The 14,743-nt window shown below is 34.7% G+C and overlaps 1 protein-coding gene across 1 annotated transcript; it reads right to left on the reverse strand.

Annotated features, from left to right (window-relative positions):
- Window positions 1-12,552: 12,552 nt before the first annotated feature.
- Window positions 12,553-13,479, reverse strand: LOC101423211 (olfactory receptor 14A16-like). Its single transcript, XM_004482744.2, has one exon. The coding sequence runs from the start codon at window positions 13,477-13,479 to the stop codon at window positions 12,553-12,555; it is 927 nt and encodes a 308-aa protein (XP_004482801.1).
- Between the last annotated feature and the right edge of the window lie 1,264 nt (window positions 13,480-14,743).

Here is a 14,743-nt window from a genome sequence, read left to right on the forward strand (position 1 = left end):
AGGTCATTGTTTCTTTATTTGTGCTCTGTTCAGATGTTCTATCCAATTCTGAGTGATGTATTGAAGTCTCCAAATATTATTGTAGAGACATCTATTTCTCTCATCCATTTGCCAGTGTGTGTCTCATGTCTCTTGGGGCACTTAGATTAGACATATTTATTAAAGTTATGTCTTCTTGGTGAATAACCCCCTTTTATTAATATATAATGTCCTTCTTCATCCCTTGTAACAACTTGCATTTAAAATCTACTTTGTCTGATATTAGTACCATGAGCCCAGCAGTAGTTTTTTAGTTACTATTTGCATGGAATATCTTTTTCAAAATTTTCATCCTAAACTTTGTCTCTTTACATCTGAGGCAAGCCTCTTGTAGACAGCATATAGATGACTCATATTTTTTAACCATTCTATCAACCAATATCTTTTCATTGGGAAGGTCAAGCCATTAACTTTCAATGTTATTACTGTAAAGGCATTACATAATCATCCTTTTTGTCCTTTGACTTTCCATTGCCATATCTTACTATTGTCTGTCTTTTTAGCCTTTAATTGCCCTTCTTAATAATTTTCATTTCTGCACATCTCTTCAAGACCCTCACCTTGGTTTATTTTTTTTCAAGCTGGGCTGCAAATCTCCTTTTAGTATCTCTTATAATTTTTAAAATATAGTTTTTATTTATTTTTAAAAAATATATTTAGATTTATTTTTTAAATAAATATTACATAAATATAAGGGGTTCCCATATGTCCTGCTCCCTATACCTGCCACCTTTTCCCACATCTTTCATTAGTGTAGTGCCTTTGTTACTACTGATGAAAATATTTTGGAGCCTAACCACTAAGCATGGAACAAAGTTTACCTTGTAGTTCACATTGTCTCCCACCCAATTTTGTAGGTTATGACAACATATACAATGGCTTGTATCTGTCATTGCGAAGCCATTAGGACAATTACCAAGTACTGAAAATGTTCACACATTACATCTGTTTTTCCCTTTCCCTGCCCTCAGAACTTCTAGTGGTCACTGCTTCCACATCAGTGATATACTACTTCCATTGCTAGAATCACAATAAATCTATGGTAAAATACCTATAAGCCTACTTTATTCCATATTTCATTCCCCAAACCTAAGGATTCTGGGATGGTGATGTCCACTCCAAATCTAATTGAAAGGGGGCATCTATCCCATGGGTCAGATGGATGGGACCTTCTTGCTTGCAGGTATAGTCTCTCTTGGTCCCTTGGGATGGTCATTGCCCATCATCATCTCCTTGTTACGTGTCCTGGGTGAGTCCAGTGAACTGGAAAGTAGGTGTTGCAACTCCATTGAAATTCAGGGCCCAGCTGGCACATGGACAGGCGAACAATTTTAGTCTCTTTGACATACACCTATCAATTCTAGTACTAATTTCAGGTTCAAATAGAAGAGACAGAAAACTCATGTTAAGGGAAATCACAATTGAGTCCAACTCTGTCACAATGGGGAACATAAATTCCAAAGTAGGGCCCACTGGCAAAGCATCAAAATCCTGAGCTCTGGACTCTGATATAGGTCTGTATATTTCCAGAGCCCTAAGAAGCTCTACTCTTTGAGATAGTATTTATTTTGGTAGTTAATGTGATCCTGCTGAAATATGCATAAGCATAAAATCTGGAATGATCTCCCAAATCAAGTCTCTTAGCCATGTAAACTCATTTGTATTTATCTTTCCCCTTTTGAGCAAGGTATTTTCCCAGTTGCATTGCTAGTTGGTTCTTTGTAGTAATCCTTTGTTGCCAGGGAGGCTCATGCCTGGGAGTCATGACCCACACTGAAGGGAAGGTATTGCATTTATATGCTGAGTTCAGCTTGGAGAAAGGTCACATTTGAGCAATAATGGGGTTCTCAGGAGGTAACTTCTAGGTATCCTATAATACTAGGCTGTTTCCATTTCAAGAGTAAAGATTCATAAGTACAACCATCAATATTAAAGGCCTATCAAAAGGCTTACAGGAAATTGGGGGGAGAGGAAAGTTGTGAGCTGATGCTTACATGGGTGAAATCATGATAAAGTGGAGGTAAGTGGTTATAAATGGAAGGAATAAGAAGGGGGCATAGGAATACTATTGGGTGGCACTTTGTACACCTGAGGATTCTAGGGAGGGAAGGATGGGTCAGATGGCCCATCCTCCAGGATGGGTCATCTGGCACAGGGGCAAGTTTCTAGGGAGTGTGTAGTGCTCTTCTTGTCATAGTGTGTTATATCATTGGGTGGAGACCCATACAATGAGTAGGAAGATATACCCCCATCCTGGTTAGGTCTGATGTTCTCAAACAGAAGGAAGGTTGTCTCTCAAGAGAAATGGGGGCTCCCAATGGGAAAGGAGAGTCTAGTGTGTCAAGCCCTCAGCATCAGCATCGTTGCAAATATCTGCACATCTGGTCCGTCAAGCAGTGAAGAATGGTTGTTATGTGGGCCCTGAGGGGAGGGGAGAGAGGAATAGAATAGATAGAAGCAGGGGTAACTGGAGGGCAAGGAAGTGTTCCACAAGATCATGCAACGATGGATATAGGACATGTTAAATTTCACCAAAAATTTATGAAAGTCTACAGTCTAGAATATAAACCATAATGTAACTAGAAAATTAGAAAAATGTACATTCTAAAATGTAAACCATAATGTAAAACCAAAATAGAACCAGGTTTGGTGGCTATGTTTCCATATCCGTACATCAGCTGCAGCAAATATAACATGAACATGTAAAAGTTTCATTGCTGGGGAAGGGGGAAAAGAGTATTGTATTAGATATATGGGAGTCCCCTATATTGTATTTGTGACTTGGCTGTGATCTAAGACTTTTTTGAAGACAAAATTTAAAAAAAAGGATACAGACATTGAGGAAGGAATGAAAGCAATTGCCTTGCCACTGTACACAGAAAGCAACACCTATTACAGTGATGAAAGTCAAAATGCCAAAAACAGTTTTATGATATTTTTCATTTTTTTAATACCCCAATTTATTTTTCACTTTATTTTAGTTTTTCTAAATTAGTATGTATTCTATTTCTAATCTTTAAACCTATCATTACTATTTCATTTTCCTATTAATTGAATTTGGCATTATATTAGAATCCAATTTTTCAGAAGTTTTGGATCACAGAGGGGTTCAACTATGGCAGAGTAGGAACACTGTTGTGTGATGTTATTGAAGGGGGGCATGTGGTTGGGTTCTCCAGGGCATGTATATAGGGCAAAAAAAAAGTTCAAATATTCATTGGGTATTTTCAAGGTATTTGGACAAATGACAACTGAGGGAGTGCTGATTTCCTAGCCAGGGGAGCTCTGTCACATTCACCAATGGAACAGCAACAGTTCCCCAAGTGCAAGGGCAAAGACCAGTGAAGAAGGATCATCAAATGATGTGCCTTTGATACTGATAACTTTGTTTATGAGCCTGAGTACCTGAAATTTCAAGTAGGCCTAGCGCTGAAGGGTGCCTAAGAGTTATCTCCTGAAATCCTCCGTGTTACTCAAATATGGCCACTCTCTAAGACAAACTCAGTATGTAAATGCATTACCTTCCCCCCATTGTGGGACATGATTCCCAGGGAAGAACCTTCCTGGCACAGAGGGATTACTACCAATCACTAACTGATGATGAAACTACAAAAAGACCTTGAATGAAATAGGGAAATGGTGAAGACAAATGAGTTTATATGGCTATGAGACTTCAAAATGTGCCAGGAAGTCATCAGAGGGACTGCACTTATGCACATCTCAGTAGGATCCCAGAGATAGCCAAAGTAGATACAACCCCAGGTATTGTTGCTCCCAAAGTCTACAGAGACACACAGTTTCTATGGTCATAGCAGATGGCTGTAGTTCAGTGCCTTGTCAGTGGGCCCTACTTTGGAATTTGTACTCCTGAGTGTGATGGCATTGGACTCAGATTTGACCTTTCTACACATGCCTCTTCTCTCACTTTTACAAAACCTGTGGTTGGCCCTGGGTTTGGTGTATACTCAGGAGACTTGAATCTTTGGACTGGACATGTGCCACCTGGGCCCTGAGCCTCAGCACAGTTGTAAATTCTACTCCCTATTTCATTTCACTTACCAATTTCAGCTAACAGGGAGGTAAGGATAGTCAATCACCACACCAGGGAACCATGTGTGCTTACAGCTGCAAGCAGAAGAATCATGTCCATCAGCTATATAGAATCTAAGCCCCCTCTTGATTGAGAGGTGCAGTGGACCTCATCATCCCAGGGCCCACAGAATGGAGGAATAAAATATGGTTTAGAGTGGGCTTACTGGTATCCTACTATAGAACTATTGTGACCCTAGCAATGGAAGAAATTGTATCACTGATGTGGAGACAGTGGCCATGGTAGTTGCTGAGGGCATTGATAGGGAAGAAGAGAAATGTTGGGGCATATTCTGGACTTGGAGTTGTCATAAATGATATTTCAGGGTCAGATGCTTGACATTATATATCCTGCCATAACCTACTGAATGGATTGGGGGAGAGTGTAAACTACAATGTAAATTATAATCCATGTGGTACAGCAGTGCTCCAAAATGGATTCACCAAATGCAATGAATGTGCCACAATGATGAAAGAGGTTGTTTATGTCGTAGGAGTGTGGGTGTGTGGGATACATGGGAACCTCATATTTTTTAATGCAACAATTTTTGTGATCTATGTATCTTTGAAAAAAGACAATTATAAATTAATTAAAAATAAATTAAAAAATACATTAAGAGCCTATCAAAGGACCATCTTCCTTCACTAGTCATTGCCCCCTGTATTCAGGGGATTCTTACTGTTCCATTAGAGAATATGGCAGAGCTCCCTAGGTTGGAAGTTTGATATTCTTTCAGATAATATGTTAATCTTCATGCACTTTTGCAATGCCTCATGAAAAATTGATCATATTTATATGCCTTATATGTATGTCCAGGTTATCCTTCCCAATTTATTCCCCATCAGTGACACCTTGCACAAATGATCCTCCTTTGTCATAGTTGTAACCCTTCAGCTATCCAAAACTTCTTCATAAATGAAGCCAAAAAAATAGCCAAATACAGTTCCTAAGAAAATAAAATAATAATGATAATTTGAAAAATCAGTACTAAAATGAAAAAAAAAATTCAAAAACGAAGACCTGGAATAATAAAAATAATGAAAAAATATTTAAGAAATTCTTGACATTGTGTGAATCATAACTGTAATATCTGTTTTTTTGTATGTTCAGTGACATTTTTTCCATTTACTCACCCAATGTCTTATTTTTTTCATCTTATCTTCAAGTAATTTTTGGGTTACAGAAAACTCACATAAAGAATAAGTATATCCCATATACCCAATATCCTCCCCCTTTTTCCCTTTCCCTTATATGTGGATATATATTGTTACATTTTATATGTGGATAGTACATTTGTTACAATTGATATACAAATATTGGAACATAAGTAGTAACAATGGCCGATGGTTTACATTTTAGAAAATACACAATTATAAATTTTGAGGTAATTTAACATGACCTGTATCCATCATTGCAAGATCATGTAGAAGACTTCCATTGCCCAAAATGCTCCATATTCAATCTATTCTATTCCTCCCTTCCTTCTGGACCCATTTCGACTACCAGACTTCACTCTTTGAAGATAGTTATTTGCAACAACATTGAGGGTTTGACATCCTGCTCTGTCTACATTGCCACTGGCAGAGAATGGGTGTTCCTATTCCTCCACATTCTCTACAACACTTGTAGGCTTCTGGTTTTATTTATTTTTTAATAGCTGCCAGTCTAATAGGTGAAAGATGATGTATTTCTTGTAGTTTTGATTTGCATTTCTTGAATAGCTAGTGGTGTTGAGCATCTTTTCATGTACTTTCTAGCCACTTGTCTTTCTTATTTGGAGAACTGTCTATTCAAATCACTTGCTCATTTTTTTCAATTCGTTGGTTGATTTTTCAACTTGTAAGGTGTAGTATTTCCTTATATATGCTATATATTAGGCCCCAATCAATTACATGACTACCAAATATTTTCTCCCATTGAAAATGCTGCCTTTTTTACTTTCTTGACAAACTCCTTTGAGGTGCAAATTTTTAATTTTGTGGCAGTCCAATTTATCTATTTTTTCTTCATTGCTCATGATTTGGGTGTAAAGTTCATGACAACATTTCCTAATACAAGATCTTGTAGAGGCTTACTTTTATTATCTTATCTTCCAAGATCTTTAGTCTTGACTATTATATTTAGATCTTTGATCAATTAAGAGTTAATTTTTATATAAGGTGTGAGGTGGTTTTCCTAGCTCATTCTTTTGGATATGGATATCCACTTCTCAAATCACAATTTTTTTCAAGAGGCCATTCTTTCCCAGTTGAATGGGCTTCATGGCTTTGTCTAATATTAGATGACTGTTTATGTGAGGATCTACCTAAGAACTTTCAAATCAGTTCCATTGGTCAGTATGTCTATCTTTGTGCCAATACCATGTGGTTTTGAACACTGTAGCTTTGCAGTATGCTTTAAAGTCAGGTACTGTGGTTCCTTCAGTTACATTTTTCTTTTAAAATATGCGTTTGTCTATTCAGGGCCCCTTGTCCTTCAAAATAAATTTCATACTTAGTTTTTCAAATTTAGTTTAAAAATGCTGTGGTGATTTTTATTGAAATTGCACTAAATCTGAAGGACAGTTTGGTTAGGATAGATATCTTAATAGTTTAGTCTTCCTATCCAGGAAAAAGGCATTTGCATCTTACATTAAATTTATTCTTTATTTGGTTCTTTTAGTTGTTACTGTAAATGGGATTTTTTATTTCCTCAGATTGCTCATTATTGGTGTACAGAAATGGTACTGATTTTTGCACATTAGTCTTGTAACTTGCTACTTTACTGAACTCATTTATAAACTCGACAAACTTTGATATAGATTTCTCAGGGATTTGAGGTATAGGATTATATCATCAGCAAATAAAGAAATGTTTACCTCTTCCTTTCCAATTTGGATAACTTTTATGTATTTATCTTGCCTAATTGCTCAAACAAGCACTTCTAACAAAATATTAAATAGGAGTTGTGACAGTGGGCTTCCTTGTATTATTCTCAATCTATGAGGGAAAACTTGTAGGATTTCAAATTTGAATATAATGTTAGATGTGGGTGTTTCATATATATCCTTTATCATATTGAGGAAGTTTCCTTCTATTTCTATCTTTTGAAGTGTTTTTACCAGGAAAGGGTGCTGTATTTTGTTGAATGTTTTCTTCTGTATCTAAGGAGATGATCATGGTTTTTTTTCTTCCAGTCTGTTTATGTGGTGAATTACATTGATTTTCTTATGTTGAAACATCCCTGCAAATCAGGGATGAAACAAACTTGGTCATGGTGTATAATTTGTTTGATGTGTTTAATATGATTAGTGTATTAGTCAGCCAAAGGGTGCTGATGCAAAATACCAAAAATTGGTTGGTTTTTATAAATGGTATTTATTTGGTTTGGGAGCTTACAGATACCAGCCATAAAGCATAAGTTACTTCCCTCACCAAAGATTATTTTCACATGTTGGGGCAAGATGGCTGCTGATATCTGTGAGGGTTCAGGCTTCCTGGGTTCCTCTGGGCTAAGCTCCTCCATTTTTTCCACAAGGTCAGCTATAGACTATGAGGCTCTCTAGACTTTGCCACTCTCCACAAGGTCAGCTTCAGACTATTAGGTGAATGGCTCTGTCTCTTCTCCTGGGGCTCCAGCTTAAGAGTTCGACATCAAACTCCAACATCAAAACTGGAACATTAAGAACCCTCCAACTCTGTCCTTTGCCATGCCTTTTATCTGTGGATCCCCAACCACTAAGGGGTGGGACCTCAAAGCCCTAAAGACATTACCTAATCAAAGTCCTAATCCTAACTAAATCATGCCCAGATACAGATCACATTACAAACATAATCCAATATCTATGTTTGGAATTCATATCCATATCAAACTGCTACAATTAACAAGTATTTTGCTCAGGATTTTAGAATCTAAGTTTATTACAGAGATTGGTCTATAGTATTCTTTTCTTGTGGCATCTCTGTTTGGCTTTTGTATTAATGTAATGTTGTCATCATAGAATTAGCTAGGTAATAGTCCCTCCGCTACTATTTTTGGAAGAGTTTAAGTAGGATTGGTGTTAGTTTTTTCTGGATAGTTTGGTAGAATTCACCTGTGAAATTGTCTGGTCCTGGGCTCTTTTTCATTGGGAGGTTTTTGATGACTAAATCAATCTCATTACTTGTGATTGTTATTTGAGTTCATCAATTTCTTCTTTTGTCAATATAGGCTGTATGTGTGTTTCTAGAAATTTGTCCATTTCCTCTAACTTACCCACCTTGTTGGCATATAAGTTTTCAAAGTGTCCTCTTATGATACACCTTGTTTCTTTGGGGGCAGTGGTGATATATCCTTCCTAATTTCTATTTTATGTATTTGCATCTTCTCTATTTTTTTCTTTGTTAGTTTAGCTAAGGTTTTGTCAGTTTTATTGATCTTCTTGAAGAACCAAACATTTTTATTTCCTTCTTTTGAATTCCTGTGAGGTTAGTTTTCTTTTTCTAATCTCTCCAGGTGTGCAATTAGGGCTTTGATTTTAGCCCTTTCTTTTATTTTATAGCTAAGAATTTCCCTCTCATTATAGCTTTTGCTGCATCTCATGGGTTTTGATATGTTGTGTTGTCCTTTTAATTCATTTCAAGGAACTTACTGATTTGTTTTGTGTTTTCTTTCTTGACCCACTCTCTGTACAAGAGTTTGTTGTTCAACTTCCATATCTACGTGCCTAATCATGTTCTCTGTCCCTTATTGATTTCCAGCTTCATTCCATTGTGTTCAGAGAAATTACTTTGTGTAACTTCTATCTTTCTGAATGCACTAGGAGTCATTCTCTGGCTTAGCATGTGGTCTATCCTGGAGAATGATCCATGTGCACTTGAGAAGAAGTTATATCCCACTGTATTTGGGTGTAATATTTTGTATATGTCTATAAGGACCAATTCCTCTCATGTATTACTCAAAGTCTTTGTTTCTTTATGGATTCACTGCTGTAAAGTCTTTGTTTATTGATTCTCTTTTGAAATGTTCTAATAGTCATAATGGTGTATTGATGTCCCTCAGTATAATTGTAGAGACATCTATTTTTCCATTAAGTTTTTCCAGTGTTTGTCTCATATATTTTGAGGTGCCTTGTTTAGGTACACAAGTGTTTTCGATTGCTCTTTCTTCTTGATAGATTACCACTTTATTACTATATAGTGTTCATCATTGTTTCTTACAATATTTTCACCTTTAAAGTCTATTTTGTCCAATATTAGTATAGCAAAGACTGCATTTTTTTCTTATTATTTGCTTTAAAAAATTTTTTCCAACCACTCAATTTCAGCCATCTTACATCCCTGGGTCTAAGATGGGTTTCTTATAAGCAAAATATAAATGGGCCATATTTCCTTATCTATCCTGCCAATCTCTGTCTCTTGACTAGTGAGTTTAATCCATGAGCATTAAGATTATTACTGTCGAGGAATAACTTGGGAAAACTGGGATCCCTATGTTCCCTGTGTTATATGAGAACCTCTTGTATTTTTATTGTACTGTTTTGTGTGATCTACATATCTTTAAGAAAAGATAATATAAAAAATTAAGGCATGGAGACCATTTAAAATTTTATGTATTTATTTTTATAAAATTATTAAATGAAAATCCTATTCCTCAAGCAAAGATGTAGACAAATCTCTGAATACAGTCATCTAACAAATGCACATTCAGTGTTTTTCCTTTTTCCCCACTGTTTGTAAATTCAAAGTTTAGCTTTCTCTCCTGGTCTGTCAGTGGCACGATGTTCCATCAAGCATGACAGACACAGCTGGTAACTCAGCAGGATCATACTGCCTGCTCAATAAAATTCAGAGCTGAAGACTTGGAACTGATTGTGTACTTCAGGTAATTTTAAGTTGCATGCATTTCAGGAACTTTAAATAAGTTGATTTTTATTATTTGTAGCAACTTGTTATGTAGTATCAATTTTGATGGAGGAAAAATATATGAATAAAAGTCTTACAAGGGTAAAAATCTATATGCCCTTATAGATGGTTTGGTGTGTACCACTCAGAGGGACCTCACTAATTAATACTTCAAATGATACAAGTAATTAAGTTGCAAGAATGAAAACATGAGGAAAAAAGTGAGTCAAAACTGGAGAAAAAACATCAAACAGACATCAGGGATACAAGAACGGATGATTGTGAGCTTTTACTATTGTGTTTACTGACATTTTCAGTCCACATAAGATTTACTTTTGTGTGGGTAATAGAAAAATGAAAGTATACACTTTAATGCTTTCTTTCTGTTTTGGCTTTCTTCATTCCATTGGTATATCAGCAACACAGTTATATGGTTAATGTGTAGACAAAATTTGTTTCAAAAGTTTTTCTGGATATGTTTCCATTTATGAATATACCACCATTAATTCATTTTATTATTGATTGAAATTTCCATTCTTTAATTTCATAGCTGTTATTCATAAAGTTTCCATGAGAATATTGTATTTGGATATGATAATTTGAGTTTCAATTTTAATTCCCTCCTGTCTAAAGACATTGGTGGCAAAATTCAGCAGAATCCATTATCTCAATCAAATTAATGATCATACTGTAACAGGCAATGTAATATTTGGGGAAGGCCATTTGAAATATTATATTTTGCTAGCATCACAATTGTTGCCATAGAGGTGGTGTATAGAAACAAATCACCAGTGGATAGAGCTTTTTCACACATAGTAGAACTATTCCACGAGAAAGGTAGAGATGCTGCATTCCCAGATTTTCAAGTGACATGTGAATATGTGAAATATCTTCAAATTTACTAGCAATGAAAAATTACTAGCATAATACAACAGACACTAATTTATAGGCATCAGATAAATTCAAATTTTAACAATGTTGTTCTACATGTAGCTGTGGATATGATAAGATATAGTTCTTCCCAACAGAATGTGTATTTTAAACTAGTGGGAGGTTGCAGAAAGTCAAATTGTACTTTTATCAAGAGATTAAAAATGCTTCCATACATAAAAATACAGATTTTTAAAGAAATTAAAATGTTAAAATATTAGGATATATAATTGAGATTTTATTACTTACATATTTGTAATAATTAATATAGTAAAGGTCTCCTTCAAACAATAGGACTTATCTATGCATTTATTGTACATAGTTAAAATAGCATTAAAATGTGAGAAAGTGTATTTTCTATGATATTTTGATGACGATATGTTAGTTAGTCTTTCCCTAAAGTGGAACCTAGGAAAGAGTGTTTACACAGTAAATTTACTCGAAGTTATTACTGAGAATATATGTGGGAAGTGAGAGAAGTAAAAAGACAGTAAGTCAGGAAGTAAAAATAATACAAGAATGAGTTATTGATTTGGTAATGCTGTGGGGAGCTGAAGCAAGTCACAAAACTAATATAAGTAAAAAGGAAATTTATTTCCATGAAAATGCACCAAAATTTGAAAGAATTTAGAGTTAAATTTAAATTAAGAATAAATTAAAATCAAGGTTAGAAGAGTAAATTTAAACTAGTATATTTAAATTTAAAATAATCACATTTAAATTTAGAACAAGTTTGAAGCATATTTAATCTAGTCAATTTGTTTATATTATTTACTTAATTTATATACTAGTTAAAATATGGAACTACAAAATCTGAGGATGAAAGAAAGTTGGGTTTTTCATGATATTGCTGTTTCTGGAAATGTGATCATAATATACTCTTTGTTAATGGGCAAATACTGTACCATTGACTCCTAAAACTGTCATTTTGTAATTAGATGATAGGGGACTTCTGCTAAAAATATATTATGCTCCTAAATGTTCTAAAAGACTATTCTGAATGTAATATTTTCAGGACCAGAGTAAAGGAACTAATTTTTTAAAATAAAACTCAGCTCTCATAGCTGATAAAAATACTCAACAAAGTGAGAGAAAAATGTCTCAGATTTAGAATATTCATATTAATTTTAATTACTGCAAGATAAATGGGAAAAAGCACTCTGTAATTGAAAAAAATAATTTTTAAAATATTATAAATTCCCACAGGTGGGAAAGAGATTGGTGTTGGTGAAGATGAATGGAAATTAAACAATAGTCTCCAAACCTGGGTCCCATTGTTATAAGTTTGAATATTACCACTGGGTTGGAAGTTGCCAAGACTCTCATAAAAATTCACATGTATTTAATATTATAAAATAAAGAATCCTATGTAGCAGCAACAAAGGAATCATGGATACAGCATAATTTTTAAATATACAATTTAAAATTGTATATACTCTTCAATTATTTGTATATACTCTTCAATTTAAACAATAGGACTTATCTATGCATTTATTGTACATAGTTAAAATATGTTTAAATAAGTTAAATATGTAAAATAAGTTAATATGTAAAATAAGTTTAAATTGAAGAGTATATACAAATAATTAGAAATGCTATAGTAATTAATGGAGTCATAGATATTGTAGCCATTTAATTCTTTGAGGCCATTATTCCACTAAACATTTTGACAAAGGCCACTTTCATATCCTTGTTTCTCAGGCTGTAAATGATAGGATTCAGGGTGGGAGGTAAAAGAGAGTATAATACAGACATAAAGAGGTTCAGAGCTGATGGGGATTTTGAGGTGGAACCTAAGTATGCAATGAATCCAGAGGACACAAACAAGGTCACTACAGTGAGGTGGGGCATGCAGGTGGAGAAAGTTTTAATCCTGCCTTGAGAAGATGGAATTCTAAGAACAGTGGAGAAAATATGAACATAGGAAACAATCATTAAAATGAAGCATACAAAATCAAAACAACAGCTAGCAATAATAAATGCATATTCTAAATGATTTTCTCCATAACAGGTAAGTATAAGCAATGATGGAATATCACAGAAGAACTGATGCACTATGTTGGACCCACAAAAACTGACAGAGAATGTTCCTGCTACATGAATGGAGCCATAAACACATCCACTGAACCATGATGCTGTCACCATTTGCACACAAGAACGTCTGTTTATACGGCCCTCATAGTGCAGTGGATGGCAGATAGCAGCATAGCGATCATAGGACATGACTATAAGAAGGGCATATTCTGTGCCAGCAAAAAAAAGAAAAAGAAAAACCTGTGAAGCACATCCTTGGAAGGAGATGGAATGTCTGTTGGTCAGCAAGTTCATGAGGGATTTGGGAACAGTGACAGAGACATAGCAGACATCAATTAAGGACAAATTTTTCAGGAAGAAATACATGGGAACTTGAAGATGCTGGTCAATGGTAGTGAGGGTGATAATGAGTAGATTCCCCATCAGTGCTGCCAGGTAAATGAGGAAGAAGAGTGTGGCATAGAGTCTCTGTAGCATCCAGTCATCAGGGAATCCCTTCAGCAAGAATTCTGTTATGATGGACATGTTGGTAAATTTCTCAGGCATGCTACTTCTTGTCCATGGAGATGTAAGAAACGTGATAATTTCCTCATTCAATTTCATCCTTAGAATCTTCCTCTTTCTGTTCATTCTACCAATTGTAATATGTTATTCTGAGGAACATATTCAAGAACATCACAGTAGCTCCCTCCATACCACAGAACAAATCACATACTGTAAAATAGAAGTTCTTTATTCCTGGAAAGAAAATTTTATTAAACCATTAGGAATAGGATAGAATAATTTATCATAGTTTGTAATTTATGCATAAAATGAAAAAAAAAAGGATTACATCACCAGTACATACATTAGGAATGCTTCTGTCTTTGTTCTAATAAGTGCAATATAGTAGGGACATTTACTAGGATAGAGGAGCTATTTATTCTTAATTTTATTATGAAATGGCTTTAATTTCTCATGAACTGTTTTATTGATACATTTGGAGAAGCAATATTAAGAATTTGAGTTATTACTTCTTTTTCTGTTTTAGTCTTTTACAGGAGAAGTAATTGGGGTTAACTAGGGAGGGAGCTTATGTATATTCATTCTGAAAGCTTTTCTGAGAGAATGATAGTCCCTATGACAAATACATCTTCTTCATATTCAAGATCATAATTGGATCACTGACATTTTAAAAGAAACTTCAAGATAATCAGAAAATATATTAACTGACTTGAATACTCAATAGAATGCTAAATACACCACAAATTTAATGTATTCTGATTTAATTCTTCAGCACCATCTTGATTTGAAAAATAAATTTCATTCGACATGGCTTGTGACTGCCCTAGGTCTAAGAAACAAAATTAAAATAAAATAAGCATCATTTTATTTTTTCTTTAAAAATGGAGTGAAGCAGGTGACATAAATTTATCTACTTAGACATTTCAAGAATCCTAGTCTGAAAAGGATAGTAGCAAAGAGAAACAAAGTGGGATGCCTATAGGTTTGGGGAAATACGATTACCTAAGAAAAACAATGTTTTCAGAGATGCATTCAGTAAATTGCTGTGGAAATTAAAGTAAATGAGGCTGATAAAAGTCTCTTTCTCAAAAAGGAATGACACCTTGGAGAGAGGGATCATTTGTCCAACAGGATGAATATTCCTTCTATGCTCTGGCTGCCTCTTGCAGTCTGTTGCAACTTTGCTGAGTTGCAGACTTCTCTCTACTGGAAAGCACAGGTTGAAAGGATAAATTTACGGACCTTAAATTTTGTTTGAGATCGCAAATTGTCTAATTAAATGAAA

The sequence above is a fragment of the Dasypus novemcinctus genome, chromosome 22 (genome assembly GCF_030445035.2).
Source record: "Dasypus novemcinctus isolate mDasNov1 chromosome 22, mDasNov1.1.hap2, whole genome shotgun sequence".
NCBI classification, from domain to species: Eukaryota; Metazoa; Chordata; class Mammalia; order Cingulata; family Dasypodidae; genus Dasypus; species Dasypus novemcinctus.

Excerpts from the sequence above, each read along its gene's own strand:
- LOC101423211 (XM_004482744.2), bottom strand. The coding sequence starts at position 13,479 with ATGTCCATCATAACAGAATTCTTGCTGAAGGGATTCCCTGATGACTGG.